General features: G+C 35.6%; 1 protein-coding gene across 1 annotated transcript in view; it reads left to right on the forward strand.

Annotated features, from left to right (window-relative positions):
* Window positions 1–13825, forward strand: part of LOC104912557 (ataxin-10-like) — a 42517-nt gene extending 28692 nt beyond the window's left edge. The window contains exons 4-6 of the mRNA XM_010716417.2: window positions 899–995; window positions 1916–2080; window positions 13501–13825. Coding sequence (XP_010714719.1) covers window positions 899–995; window positions 1916–2080; window positions 13501–13585 — 347 coding nt within the window. The 3' untranslated portion in view covers window positions 13586–13825. The remainder of the gene's footprint in view (window positions 1–898; window positions 996–1915; window positions 2081–13500) is intronic.
* Window positions 13826–14654: the final 829 nt, after the last annotated feature.

The raw sequence follows: 14654 nt of genomic DNA on the forward strand, positions 1-14654 counted from the left end.
GTCCTTTTCAACCTAGACCATTCTATGTTTCTATGATTCATCTTGTTCCTTTATTTTAAAACTGTATTAAGAGGAGTTTCAAATAAATCCTTTGCGATACAAGTAGGAATATATCGTTAAATAGTGTTAAAATGAGAGGCAGTATTGCTCAGTGTATTGGCTCTAATTTTACTGAGGTAGAGATCTGAAATTGTTAACTATGTTAATATATCATATTAAATATTTGTCCTACTACACAAAATTTAATGTAGCTATCTAGGGAGTAGATTGAGTTCTCCTGTTGTGTTTTTGCCTGCTGTAGCATATTTTTAAAGCTAACTTATGGAGAGCATCCAGGGAGCTCTTCTAGTAGCAGGCGGACCAGCTTTTGCAGAGTTTGATGGCAAGCAGCCTGTCCAGTGCTATAAAGAAAGCCTCCTCTGATTAGAGGTAAAATGGTCGCTGCAATGTGGCAGCTACTGCTTCAGCATGGGTCTGTTTCAGTTTGCACTAACTGCAACTCTAAGCTTTCATTCATTTCCGTCTGTCTTACACTTTCACTGACTCAATTATTTTTTGTAATCATTAGTGGCCATTGCTTGATGTTAATGTAAGTCTCATTGGAGGCGGAAAGAAAAAAGTTTTGTTCTGATTACAATTCCAGAATGGTTTGGAAAATTAATTGCATTAGAGGAAAAAAAGCTAATATTAACATACATTAAGTGAGAAACTGCACAGAATTGAGATGTATTGTGTATGTGTGTGTGTGTGTGTGTGTGTGTGTGTGTGTATACATATATGTAATGTTGAAAAGTATCATTTCTATGAAATTGATTAGTGTTTTGCTGAATTTCCTGTTAATATCTTTTCTGGGTTTTTTTTCTGCTTTTTTCTTTTTTCTTTTTTCTTTTTTTTTCAGCTTTTCGATGTAGCCTCCAGTTTCTTGGAAACATTGCAGCAGGAAATGGAGATTCCCAGAATAGCATTTGGAAGTGTGCTTTCCCAGATCTCTTCTTGTAAGCATGGATGCGGCTTTTTTTATAATGTAATTTCTGTGGTTTTATTCAAATCTTTTGTACACGACAGTTGTGCTTCTTCTAGCACCATAAAGCTTTGAAAAATAACTTTGGGGAAAATGGGGTGGTTGAGACCATATCCTGTAGATGTTTTTTTTGTTAGTCAACCACAAGGGTCAGGACCTTTGAAAACCTGCTTGTTATAAACTGACAGTAAATTGATTTTATTTGACACAAACTGGCAGAAAATTATGTTTAAATAATGAGCTTCAAGTGTAAACTTTATTTCAGAGGTATTTTCAAGTAGTTATACACTGCTTGTTTCCAAGAATGTGACTTCTCTTTTATTCACGTTGCTTATATGTAGACCAGTCAGTTATTTGTGGATTAAATGGGATCTACAAAAAGTGGCTTAATCTTTTTGTCTTCCGTTCCCTTTGCCATTCATCCTAGTCTTAATGAAATACATTTCTGAAGATTAATGATGTGTCATGAAACATTACATAAACCATTTTGTGTGGACACATGACAATATTTTTGGTGTAGTTGGCCAAATCTTTCACAGTAAGCTGCTAATAAAGGCATATTCATTGAATTTGGTACTCAGGATGAGTGTATGTTTGGAGTCCACGTGTCAGAAGATTGTATGGTAATATATACAGGTTATTATTATTATTTCATTCAATTCCTAAATTTCTAGTACGTTTCCATTGTACTAGTTTTATAAATCACATCTTAAGTTTGACTTCCAATTTCAGATTTTGTTTCTTTGCAGTTGACTTTATATCTCTTGAGCTACGGCAAATTCATGATTCTCTGAAAGACAGCAGACAAGAACAAATAAACAAGCTGAATGTCCTTAAGTGCGATTTTCCAGCATCAATTTTAACTTACTGTCAACTATTCATTTTCTCTTGAAGGACCTGCCTAACCTACAGTGATGAGAAAATTGTTGCCTACTGTTGTATGGTCTTATTTACCTGCCTTAATTCAGAGAAAGTGAAAGAACTGCTGGAACCTGAGAACTTGTCTGTGGCTCTTCATGTCATAAAAGTCTACAAAGAACGATTGGAGTCTGAGTGGTCGTATGTATCTTCTAGATATTTTTTCCTCTTAAATAAGTGTTTTAGTAGCATCAATCTTTGTGTGAAAGTGTCTGAATTTGTGGCTCTGAAAAGTAGTAAATGATGATCTATATGTAAGTTACTAATTTGATCTCAAGTTCTTCTCATAAACTTCTACTGACTCATTTGATTTCCCTTAAACTAAGACTGTTTTTGTTGAAGATGTAGACAGGAGTTGTAGACTCAGTGGAGTACTCTTCTTATTAACAAATCTGCTGTCTAGTATGTCATAAAATCATTTTTACACTGAAACAGAGAAGTCGTGTTGTATATGAATCTTCTAAATTTCGTTTTCTTAAAAATAATCGGTGGTTTTATTCCATCAAGCTTTGAATTTTTTGCTGATGGCTATTTCTGTAAATTAGGCATTTGAGAAATGTTCTGTTTGTCAACAAGGATATGCACAATAATTGAGTTAGTTTTTTTTTCTATGAGAAAAATACGGGGGAAGAGAGGTTATTAAAACAAAACTCCATATACTTTTTTATCTTTCTCTTGAAGGACATGTTTAAAGTAAAAATTTAATTAGGAAAAATTATCAAGGTTTAAATAGATATTTAGAAACTCTGTTTTCCTTGCATTAGTACTGAAAAAAAATTACTTTTTTTTTTTTTTTGGATGGTCTTTTTTCCTAATCAGGTCAATTTCCATAGGACATAAATAGTTTGCAGAAAACAAACTTAGTTTTAGGATCAGATGACCAGATTTCCATTTCAAAAGTGACAAACTGAATCGTTAGTTTTGGCCTCAGTCAGTAGAAATACATGTGAAACAGATGGCTTTTCAGGTAATTATCTTGATTATCCTTTGTTTTCTTTATGTGTTGAAGATAATGTTTTAACTAAGATATGAAAACCAAGAAATCACCAAGGTTAGAAAAGACCTCTAAGGTCATCCAGTCCAACCATCCACATTTCACCAATATTTCCTAGTAAAGCATGTCCCTCAGTACAACATCTAAGTATTTCTTGAACACCTCCAGGGTTGATGACTCCACCACCAGCCCGTTCTAGTGCCTGACCTCTCTCTCAGGGAAGAAGTAGTAATTCCTGACGTCCAACCTGGATCTCCCTTAGTGAAATGTGAGGCCAGTTCCCTCTAGTCCTCTTGCTAGTTACATGGGAGAACAGGCCAACTCCTACCTCACTACAGCCGCATTTTGGGTAGTTGCAGAAAGTGATAAGGACACCACCTGAGCCTCCTCTTCTCCAGATCTAAATAGTTCTACTTCCCTCGACCACTCCTCAGAAAGCTTGTGTTACCACTGGTTACTCACCAGCTTTGTTGCCCTTCTCTGAACTTTTTTTCTTACTCCACATAACCACTGTATGAACATTAATATCATGCTTTGATCTTACATCATACAGTGCAACCTTTGGACATAAGTATGTGGCTATAAAAGTGTATCTGAAGACAGTATTCTGAGTACTGAAAGATGTGGGAAAGCCTAGCAAATTAGTATTCTTGTTCCGAGTAGTACAATTATTATCTATCTATCTATCTATCTATTTTTATTTTTTTTTCAATATCTGTATCGCAAACTATCAGGAGGTTTTTTTGTTTGTCTTTTTTGGTAGTATTAACATAGAATGTTTCTCTTAGGCAACAAGTTGTTCTTTAGCTTTAAATACAGAGGATATTAACTTATTGATCTTATGAATCTGGATATTTTTTACAGGATAACCAGTTGTATTTTAGATTCTCCTTTACTTCCTGCCACTTTCTATAATTTTGCAGTCTGTGAAGCGCATAGTACAAGAGCATTATTACACCTGATGTAATACAACCAACTTTCTTGCCTAAAAATTTCTCTTTATTATTTAGAGTATGAGAATATTATTTGTCTTGAGGGTAGTCGTAAGGTGGACCTGAAAGCCAGTTTCATTTTTTACTGCTGATTTTCCTCCTGTTAAATAAATGTGAATGGATATATTCATATAATACTAAGATGATACCAAGTTGATTTTTTTCTTGCTTTCTTTTTCTTGCTCCTGTTTCTGAGCATGAGGAGGTGCACCAGCCAGCACTTCTGATGACTTTCTCATGTTCTGCCTAGTCTAGCTGTTTTTTTCTCCAGTTCTCCAAACTTAGGGGAAAATTCTACCTATTTCCAGCAATATTGAATCTGCTTTTTGTAGAAAACCTTTTGTGGACTAATCAGTGTTCTCTATTTACTAGCTAAAATGCTGCTCCATTCTGTTGTGCATAAGCTGGAATTCTTTTGAGGTGTAAGTGTCCTTCTGTTAGAGCTGTTATTTAGACGTGATTTGCTAGTGTCTAGAAATTTCTTCTTAACGTTTTCTCTGCTTTGAAGAGAAAAGCTTAGCAGCAAACAGGATTTCTAATTTTGATAGAAGTGATGTTATTTATGAGTTCTTTGGCTAAGGAAAGTTGAAGGTTCTTGTCTCGGCTCTCTGACTGTACTATAGAAAAAATATTTGGTCAGCAATTCATTGAACATTTTGGAGCTGTACTTGACCTCTCACTGAAGTACAATCCTAGTGGTATGTTTAAATGAATTTGCATAGCTGCAGAATTTGCAACAAAGCTGATACTTTGTTGTGAAGATTTGAGTCCCTTATGCCACAGCTACCACAGTGCACAGAAACCATTTTGAAGCAGCTGTTCTTGCACTATATAGCTGAGCCAAAATATAAACTAGTCATCTTCCAAGAGGTTATGCTCACTGCCAGACTCATATATGACTGAATTTAGAATGTTCTTATTTTTAAAGTTAAAAATATTACTTAATTTCTGCCTACCTTCTTGTGTCTCAGTTTGAGCATCTGGTTTCTTATTACGCTGAATAAAAAGTGTCTGCCACATGTGTTTATTCATCTTGGCTGTGCTTTCTTGCTGTCAAACGTTGCTCTTACGTATTGAAAACCTTTCTTTGAATAACCGGATGAGTTTTGGTTATAGGCAAACCATTTATTCATGATTGTATTCTATTTCATTTTATTACTTACTAAAGCTTATAAATTAATGTTCCTCTAGAGTTAGTATCCAATGAATTCTGAAAATAATCATGATGCTTAAGTTATTTTTCCATTTGCTGCTATGAATCATTAGGACAGAGAGAGGACAGCCAGGACAAACATTTGGATTTAAGGCAATTGGCTGAACTACAGTCTCTCCCATGGGGTCCTTCCTGCTCCTTTCTGCTAAGCACATGCTGGGTTTCCTACTCTAGCCCCATCACAGCACGGAAAGCACATCTTGAAAATCTTTTTCTCATTCAGTTGACAATTCTTGCTCAGTTCTTGATCCCATTCATGTTTAGAGTCTGGATTTCCATCTCCATGCTGGAAAAGTCCTCAGGGAGAGTTCAGGAGGAACCTCATTCTAGCCTTTGGCTTCTGACAGTCCTCCCTCTAGTCTTGCAGCAATTTTCTAGGAATAATCTGAGATTATTCCAAGCAGTTCTTGAGAGCTTTCTTTTCTAGAAGTGGCTGTTGGTGGCAGAACTCCTGCAATTCCTGTGTTGACTGCAATAAGCTTCTTTTCCAATTAAACAGAGTGAAGGAAACATCTCTGAAGACAGGGCATAGTTTTCTGGGTTCTCCTTCACTACTTCTTGAATCAAAAGATATTCAGTAGAAAACAAGAATCTTCTGTTGAGGAAGAAAGAATATCTGGATTGTTGCATGTTAGTGGCTATGCTTTCTGAGGGGACGGGGTTATGAGAGAGAAAACCTCAGATTAGCATCTTCTGAATCTGTTCAGTGGTAGAAAGCATGCTATCCATTTTTAAAAACATTTTTTTGAATCCCAAAAGGTCTGGTTTGGAGATCAGCACATTGAGATTTTTGAGCCTAAGCACTGATGCATTTATATGAGATTTTTGTAGGCTGATAGCATAACAGAAATTATCTCAGAACTTTGAAAAAATGGAGGTAACAGTTGAATGATGCACGGCTACATTTGTCTTTCTCAGTGACAGACTTTTTATTGTTTTCTGTAGCATACTTTGAACTAAGAAATAGTTAATAAATTTAAGAAGTAAGTTGGTTCTTATGGAATGCCCTTATAGAATCATACCTGTTTATCTATACCAGATGGTCTGAAGGCTCATTTCATTAAGCTTGTGGTTACTTGTAAGCTTCAGAAATGCCTCTATCTCTGAAATCTGTTAAGTTGCAAAATGTAATTCGCACATTTTAGTGATACCTTCTCCTCTTCCTCTTTTAGAAGCTTGATCCTCTGAACAGCTCCAAGATATTTTTTTAATATTTCTTTCTTTGCCATCTTTAATATTGGATACTGAGCGTTACTTCAAAATAGCTTTAATTAACATTTATTAGGCTCTGTATTTTTGAAATGCCTCTGAACTTTCAGTCAACACAGCTTCTTAACTTGTTTCATGGCAGCGATCCTGTAATCTTGAATACTAGGCAATACACTGAGATTGTTGCTGGTCTGACTCCCAAGAGCAGTGATCTGAGAGAGGCATCTCTAACAGATTCTTCAGAATGTAGCCTGACTGGATGTATACTCCTTTGTTTTCTAGCCTTTAGCTAAAATGTTAGAACAAGACAAAACTAGAAGTTTTACGGACTGAAAGCTGTTGAAACTTACCTGTCTTGTCCTGAATGTTTGGATCTGTATTTTGGCCTGTAAAGAATGCCCAGAGCTTACTGCATTCAGAATGTTTAGAGGGGAATGATGTTAAAGAATGCGATTCAAAGCATAAGTCTTTGCAAAGACTGGCTCTGCAGAAACAAGTTAGTAAGTTTCTTTTCTTTGGTTTGATTTATGCCACAGTAATTAAATGATCCTATCTACTCAACAGTTCTTTGCAGCGTAGTTGTTCTCTGGAAAATGCGAAGACCTTTGTAATGTGCATTTACTGCCTAGGCTGTTAGCCTAAGAATATATACCTGCTGACTGGTGGAAAATCTTTTAAGCTGATACAGCTTGGTTATGTTACTGTTCCTGTCCTGCCTTCAGTCCTGAGAACTTCTTTTAATGTAGGCTCCCCTTTGAGGTGTTGGTTTTGATCTCTGTCTTCCAGTTTGCTCTGTTCATGGACACAGTTGTGGAATTAGTATTCCTTCTTGCAAGTGGAAAGGTTTTAAACCTCAATTTTTTTTTTCCTATTGTTTCCATTTTCTTTTGAGGTTTGTTGTTGTTGTTTTTTTTCATTTAGTTTTAGTTCCCTTTTATTTTATCTCTCACAATAGATCTGTCTGTTAAACTGTGGTTGGTTTTTCTGTATTATCGTATTTAGATTTTACTTTTTCCAACGTGTAATCTACCCATTTCCATTCAAAGGAATGAGCATGGTTTGCAAGCCCCTGTGAGACAATCCTTTATTTTCTGTGTATCCTCATCTTTCCATTGTACCTCCATAATGGACGCTAATGCACTTTTGAAAAGTTGGTACTTTGTTTTGACCATATGTTAAGCATATAAGTGAATATACTTAGTCCATAAAGTAATGTTCTTTTTACAATGCTGCTTTATTCTGGCAACTGTTGCCTGCCTAAGGATACTATCTGGGAATTGGACAGATCCTTCCCTTAAGAAACACAGGTGGAACACCCTGTTCAGTAACTGAAACATGTTTCCCACTCACTATTCCCATGTGATTGCTACCAAAATCTAAAGAATCTTCCGTAACAAGCTCCTCCACAGCAGTTTCAAGGGAAGAAGAAAGCACAAGCAATATCCAGCATTACATATGCAATATGATGAAAAGGTTTGCCAAGCTCTGCCATTTTTTTCTACAAAAACGTTTTTGTTTTAAACATGCAGAAGCCTATGCTATTAGGCTCTGGAAAATTGTGGACCCTTTAAAAAGTCTTTCCTCTGTGTTTCCCCACACATGCACATCCACTCCCTTTTGGGTTTATATTAATCAGCAGCAGTGAAGTGTGTCGCACAGTTTAGAAGCTGCTGTATTTAGAAGAGAAACCAGCATAGAATGCCACATGAAATCTATTTTAGAATATTGAACCTGCAAACATATGTGTTTTGTAAAATAATTAGGAAAAAGTAGTACAAAACTACATTATAATTTATCCTGACCGAGACCAATGTGTAGTCTAAAAGCTGTTTATTTTAGAAATAGTTTGGTGGTTCCATTAGAGATGAGAGTATAGCTTTGTCATCACTTTTTCCAAGTGTGTGCAACAGGCAGTGCTGCTACTATGAAAAAACAGGTTGCATTTTTGATTCCTGAAAAGCGAGGAAAAGAAATCCTCCATTTTAAATAAAAGGCATAATATGCCTTTTGGCTTCCATCAAAATGATACTAAGAGTATGGTCAACTGTTTGGCATTAGAAATAAGATTTTCTGAACATCTACTTTTTCTTTTTGAAACCACAACTCGGTGATGATTGTAAAGATTAGGTTATGGGGCTACTCCTCCCCATTTTTTGCCTTTGGTTATTTTGTCCTGACTTATGGAAAGAAGTGTGGACAGAAACTAGTTGCTCCTGTGGCAAGGAGCCTTGCCCATGGACACAGATTTGAAGGCAAAGATGGAACTCCGCAGAAGAGTGCTTGTTGCTTAATTGGTGTGCATGTGGTGCAAAAACCAGAAAATGTTACTTTTTTTTCTTTTAGGGCTGGCAGATCTGTCTGTCCTCTCTGACAGTTTAGGGTTTCCCCTGCTCCCTTCTGCTCTTCAGAAGGTAATTCTTATTTTTAATTCCAGGAAAGTTCGAGTTATGTTGCAGGTTCCAAGTTCAACTGTGGTTTTAAATAGTACTGACAATTGGAAAATTTCCTTAATTGTAGAGATCTGAGTAGCTTCTACTTTCTATTTGCAGAAGCAGCATATTGGCACAGATTTCCCCAGTTTCTCAAAGCTCAGGTTCACATGTTTATTTGTCCTTTCACCTCTTTCTTCTTACGTATTTTATGAAGACAAAGGAGTAGAAAGTAATTTTTTGCTTCATAGCACTTCAGGAAAAAAAAAAAAAGTGATTCAAAGTTTGCCCAAAAGTAAAAATGAATCTCCTTTCGGTGTCTTCCAGATGCAGCTATCAAATTGAACAGGAGTGTATTCTAAATCTAAGAAATATTATAGGTAGTTTGAAGTTGGTCTTGTAGGCCTGAGAGTTGACTTAGTGGACCATATCATGGCCTGTGCAAGGAGGATTCATTCATTATAAGTAATAACTTTTGAAGATGGAAGGATATTCACTACTGTGTTTTATTCTGTTCAGGAGAAGAGTATTGCTATTGTACTTGGGATTGAGCTTTAAATATAGAAATGTTTTTCCTTTCTGTCCTTTTGAGCAAGAAGTGCTTTAGTTCTGCTGTTTGAGTAAATTACATGCACTCCAATTCTCGTTAGTTGTTTTTTTGTTGTTGTTTGTTTATTTTTTGTCGTCTTTTAGTGGTTCAGATAGAATGCTTATGCTGTTGTGGAAGGCCAGAATACTTCTGCTTCTCAAGTGTGTTCTGGTCCCAAGCACACTGTTTTTTCCTACTGTTCGTTTCTTTTAACACCTATAAAGGCTTCTGAGACAGCTTTAAAAAATTGGCTGCCTAAATTTTCTTCTCTTTTCTTCAAAATTTGAATTATTTGTCATGCTTGTTTGTTGTAGTAAAAATTAGTATTTCATTCTGATTAAGTACTATGGATGGCATGGCTTTGTTTGAGATGGTGAAATATTCTTTTGGTTTTGAGATGAGAAGTTTGCTGATCAGAGAATTCCCATGTGTTTTTCTTCTTTCTCCTAAAAAAAATTGTATTTTTTTCCCTCATCTTCTGAGACAAAAGATGCTGTTCTCTAGACTTGCTAATGTAATCAAATCAACTTAATATGGAGCACGGCATTTTGTGATCAAGTTGATTGCTTACACCCAGCTTTGATGGAGATATTTATATTTAATATATAATATCAAATATATATTTGAGATATACTGAGTTCAAATGCAGCTTATACTATTTTGTCTTGTCTGATGCTCAAGTTCCATTTGGAACAGTGAAACCCTTTGCTATTTTTAAATCTTTGAGCATCTCCTCCTGTAGTTATCTATTATGTAAGTGCCTGATTTATTTATTTTTATAAGATTTTTAGCCAAACAATTTTAAAATTCAAGAACATTAGCATATTTAATAGCACTGTTCATTTGTTACTTTGCTATGCTTGCATAACAAGTTTAATTTTCACCAGTTCTTTCACTAAATTACAGTGGTCTTGAGTTTTTCCCAGTGGTTCTTGTGTTGGCCTCCAAAGAGATTTAAATCTATTATCAAAGCCTTTTTTGGGCATCTGAAATGCCATATTAAGTCGATAACCCGAAACCAAGTGTCTTTCTTATTTCAAGATTCTGGATTGTCTTACTTTCATTCTTCTTCTTCTCCCTTACCTAAATGAAAAACAGGAGAGCTGAAGACTGAAAATGGCAACTTTAATTTCTTGCACTCTTGTTTAACTACCACCAGAATTTCTGAACGTGGTATCTAGAGAGAAGTGCTTTATGCCACTACTGATTTTTTTTATGACATCTCTTGGTAATGCTCTTGAAAAATGTAATGCACTGTATTCTTTCATGCAGTAATATAGGAAGTGGATAGGGTAAAAGAGAAAATCAAATATGGATTGTCTTGAAGTTAAAAGATGAAGAAGCACGTATAGAAGTACATTCATCTTTATAAGCAAAAACTTTCTTCTAAAATACTGCAGACTTGTCTAGCTGTGAAATTGTTGTCCAATTCTAATTCTAGTGAAAGATGCATATGAATAAATACAAGAGTATAGACCAAATAATGACTGAAAGACCAAATAATGACTGAAATACGGATCTTCCATTTAGCAGTAGTAATCACCAATTTGCAATTATTAGCATTATATACATATATTTTGTGATAATTATTTAGGTTTTTTTTTACTACAAGACAAGTATCCAATCAGATTTCCCTAAAGCGATATTGATCATGAAAAGTAAAACACAAAATTTATAGTTCCAGTTGCCACATTGAAAAATCAAACTTCATATTGTTCTTTAAATGCAATATTAACATGCTTCATTGTCAACTGAAATTTTTACATTAAGAAGCTACACAATGTTGTGTTTTTCACAGCTGTAGTTATTGATTTGGAGTTTGTTTGTTTGCTTGTCCTTTTTATGACTGCAGATGGAAACCTTTGCTTCTACTCAAATTCTTAAGAAATGCAGTCAGTTATCATCCTGAAGGTTTAACTGTCGATAGCTCTTATGCCATGAATTATTGGTTCAAGAACTGTGGAAGTACTCTCCTTGACTGCTGCGTCAATGGTTTGATGTAATTGTGGTGTTACATTTGAGTCTTTGCTGCTTAGCGTTGAAATATACAAGTGCTGCACTAAAAGTAATGCTACCTATTTTATTATGTTGGCCAATGATATCAGAGTTAGGTGTTCGTAGGATAGCAGTGAAGTTGAACCTTCCCACCAACATTTCATTAAATTTTGTTGCCATGTGATAGATGACAGCAGAGGGGCAGTCTGACAAAATGACATTTGAAATGGAAGTGCATATGAAGCAAAGGTGTGTCAATGAATTCATTCATATGGAAAAAATTGTATCCAGTGACATTCATCAACATTTACTGAATGTTTAGGGAGACCAAATTGTGGATGTTAGGACAGTGAGATGGTGGGTTGTGTGTTCCAGCCATGGTGACAATGATGGAGGGTCTCCTCTCTCGGCATGCAAGCTCCTGTTCATTGCTGGCAAAAAACTGCAGGTGGAGACTGTTGAAAAGTTGTGTTTTATAGCTAAGGATTTACCTTATCAAATAGTGTTATTGTCTTCTTTGTATCTGTTGTAGCTTCCATGAGAATAAATAGGAGGCAATATTTTGGAACAACATACATATGTGTGCTGGTAATTGTGGGGAGGTCTATACATTCAGATTTGTGTTGAGGAACTCTTAGATTGATGTTATATGCTCAAAGTGCCAGTTTTTAGTTAATGCTTCCCTATGTTCCTAAGGGAGCCTACAAACAGGAAGGCAATCAACTCTTTGAAAGAGTAGATAACAGCAGGACAAGGGGAAATGGTTTTAAGTTGATGGAGGGAAGATTTAGGTTGGTTGTCAGGGGGAAGTTCTTTACTATGAGAGTAGTGAGGTGCTGGAACAGGCTGCCCAGAGAGGTTGTGGATGCCCTGTCCCTGGAGGTGTTCAAGACCAGATTGGATGTGGCCCTGGGCAGCCTGGTCTAGTATTAAATGGGGAGGTTGGTGGCCCTGCATGTGGAGGGGGGTTGAAGATTCATAATCCTTGAGGTCCCTTCGAACCCTGGCCATTCTGTGATATGTCTATATGTGTATATACAAATATATATATACATTTATCCTTCTAAAATTTCCATATTAAAATAACTGAACCAGGTGCTGGCTGAGTCTACATTTAGCATTGGAAACAATAACAGCTATTAATTTTCTGGACTTCTTGTTCTCTTATTCCCCAAGTTGTTATTGATTTTTTTTTCCTAAAAGTAGTTTGTTAAATCTGTAGGCTTTCTATGTAATCTTTCTGTTGGCTATTAATGGATTTTTGATAAGCAAAAGGTTATTTGGAGAGTGGAATGTTGGCGGGAGATGGATGGAATATTTGAAATGCTTGGTTTTCATCAGACTATGCCTATTCTTCACAGCAGCTTCATGAGCAGAGGATGTTCTGAGATTTGTTCAGTAATTAATTTATATTTTACAGGAATAAACACAGATTGAAAAATGCATAGTTTAGTATTCGTATACCTATGCAGAATACGTAACACTGTCACTACTTCTAGGGTCATAATTTGAGGATTTTTTTTTAATTATTTTTTAAATGATGCTGAAAGAACATGACTAGGTTGAAATTACAGGGCTAATGTCTAATGTTGTGAATGATACTTCAGACAAGGATAGACTTTATTTCATCCCCTTACAGAGCAAGGAGTTGAATTTGGATATTGGCTTCAGTTTGTGTTAAAGAAGGGGAGTGTTTTTTGGCAAGTTAAGAGAAATATTTTGCTGCCGTGCATCTGACAACGCAGTTTCTGTTTACTTGGATGCTTTGTTAGATTTTATTTTATTATTTTATTGAGAATTTATTTGGATACTTAAAATCAGTGTTGTGATGAATACCATAATAGTATATTCAAGCCTAAACTTCGGCTTCTTGCTTAGATACCTAAAAATTGGATTAGTCATTTATTATTGGAATTGTGGCATTCCTTTTCTGTAACTGGTGAAAGATTTTAACTAGCTTTCCTCCAAGCTTGTTTGGAAATGGGAAAATGTAGGGGGAATAATACACAATTAGAGAAATAGTATTACAAGTATGTGAAATAGTTCTTCACAAGTAAAATTAAGTAGCACCATTTGGAATAATAGAGAAGCTGTTTTCTTTGTACAACCAGTAATAAATATTTTTCTTTTTTTTCTTTAGGTTCTTAATTGTTACAGACTATTTGCTGCAATGTCCAGAGTTGGTAAAAGCCCTCTATGCCAAACTGAGCAATCAAGAAAGGTAACCCCAAAACCAATGTGGCTTTTAGAATTTAGCATTCCATATAGAGTATCCTGTTCACATGATTGAAAAACTGTGTGGTTTCGTAGTTGGCACAAAATCTCTAAATACATGTTTCTATGTCAGTAATGGTTTTAAATTGGTTGGTTAACATTACAGTTTAGCCACAACTGGCAGTGATTTATGTAGGGTTGCAGAATCCAGGTTGGCGCCATTACTTGGTAAAGAAATACTTCAGAAAAAACAAAAAAACAACACAAGACTTCATGCCTGTGCCTTGATTTCATAAGAGCACCACACCCTGCAGTGTTTTACAGCTATATGTCAAATGTCTTCATCTGTTCATGCTCCCATTGTATTTGTAAGAAATGAAAAAGAAGCGTTTACTGAAAATGGAAATATACCTAGTGCTGGTTAGTGGAACATAAAAAACAAACAGAAGTAGATGTGCCGATGCTTATGAGTACTTTATCTTTTTAGTATTTCCAGGACTAAAAATAATATTAGAATATTCTTACATTATGTGAGCCTGTGTTTGTGTATTCAAAATAGCTACTTTCTTCCCCCTTTGCCTACGGAAGTTGCAGGTAAAAGACAGCACATTAAAAAAATCCCTGTGTCTTATGGGTTTTTTTTTGTAATTTTATCTGACTAAAACCAAAGTGTTATTACAAATGATCATTCAGACAGAGGATAGAGGAATAAGAAAATACAGAAAAGAAATACAATGTTATAAGTTGAGGTAGATAGCATAGATATGCAGGTGAGAGATGGCAATAATGAGGGATATACTTTCCTTCTTTCTCCTTTCATTAGGTTAACCAACTGAAAACAAAAAATGAAGTGTGTGCTTACTGTGCCTACTGATAGAGGTTCATTAACCAAGTGTAGAATCATAGAATTGCAAGGTTGGAAACGACCTGCAAGATCATTCAGTCCAACCATCCTCCCACTACCATTACTATCACAAGCCTCTAAATCATATCTCGTAGCTCCAAAGTAGTTAGTGGGAGAGGCTGTTTTTTTGTTTTTGTAATTCTCTTGAGGACAGCCAAGAATGGGTTAGGTTGTTT

The sequence above is a fragment of the Meleagris gallopavo genome, chromosome 1 (assembly GCF_000146605.3).
Source record: "Meleagris gallopavo isolate NT-WF06-2002-E0010 breed Aviagen turkey brand Nicholas breeding stock chromosome 1, Turkey_5.1, whole genome shotgun sequence".
Lineage (NCBI taxonomy): Eukaryota > Metazoa > Chordata > Aves > Galliformes > Phasianidae > Meleagris > Meleagris gallopavo.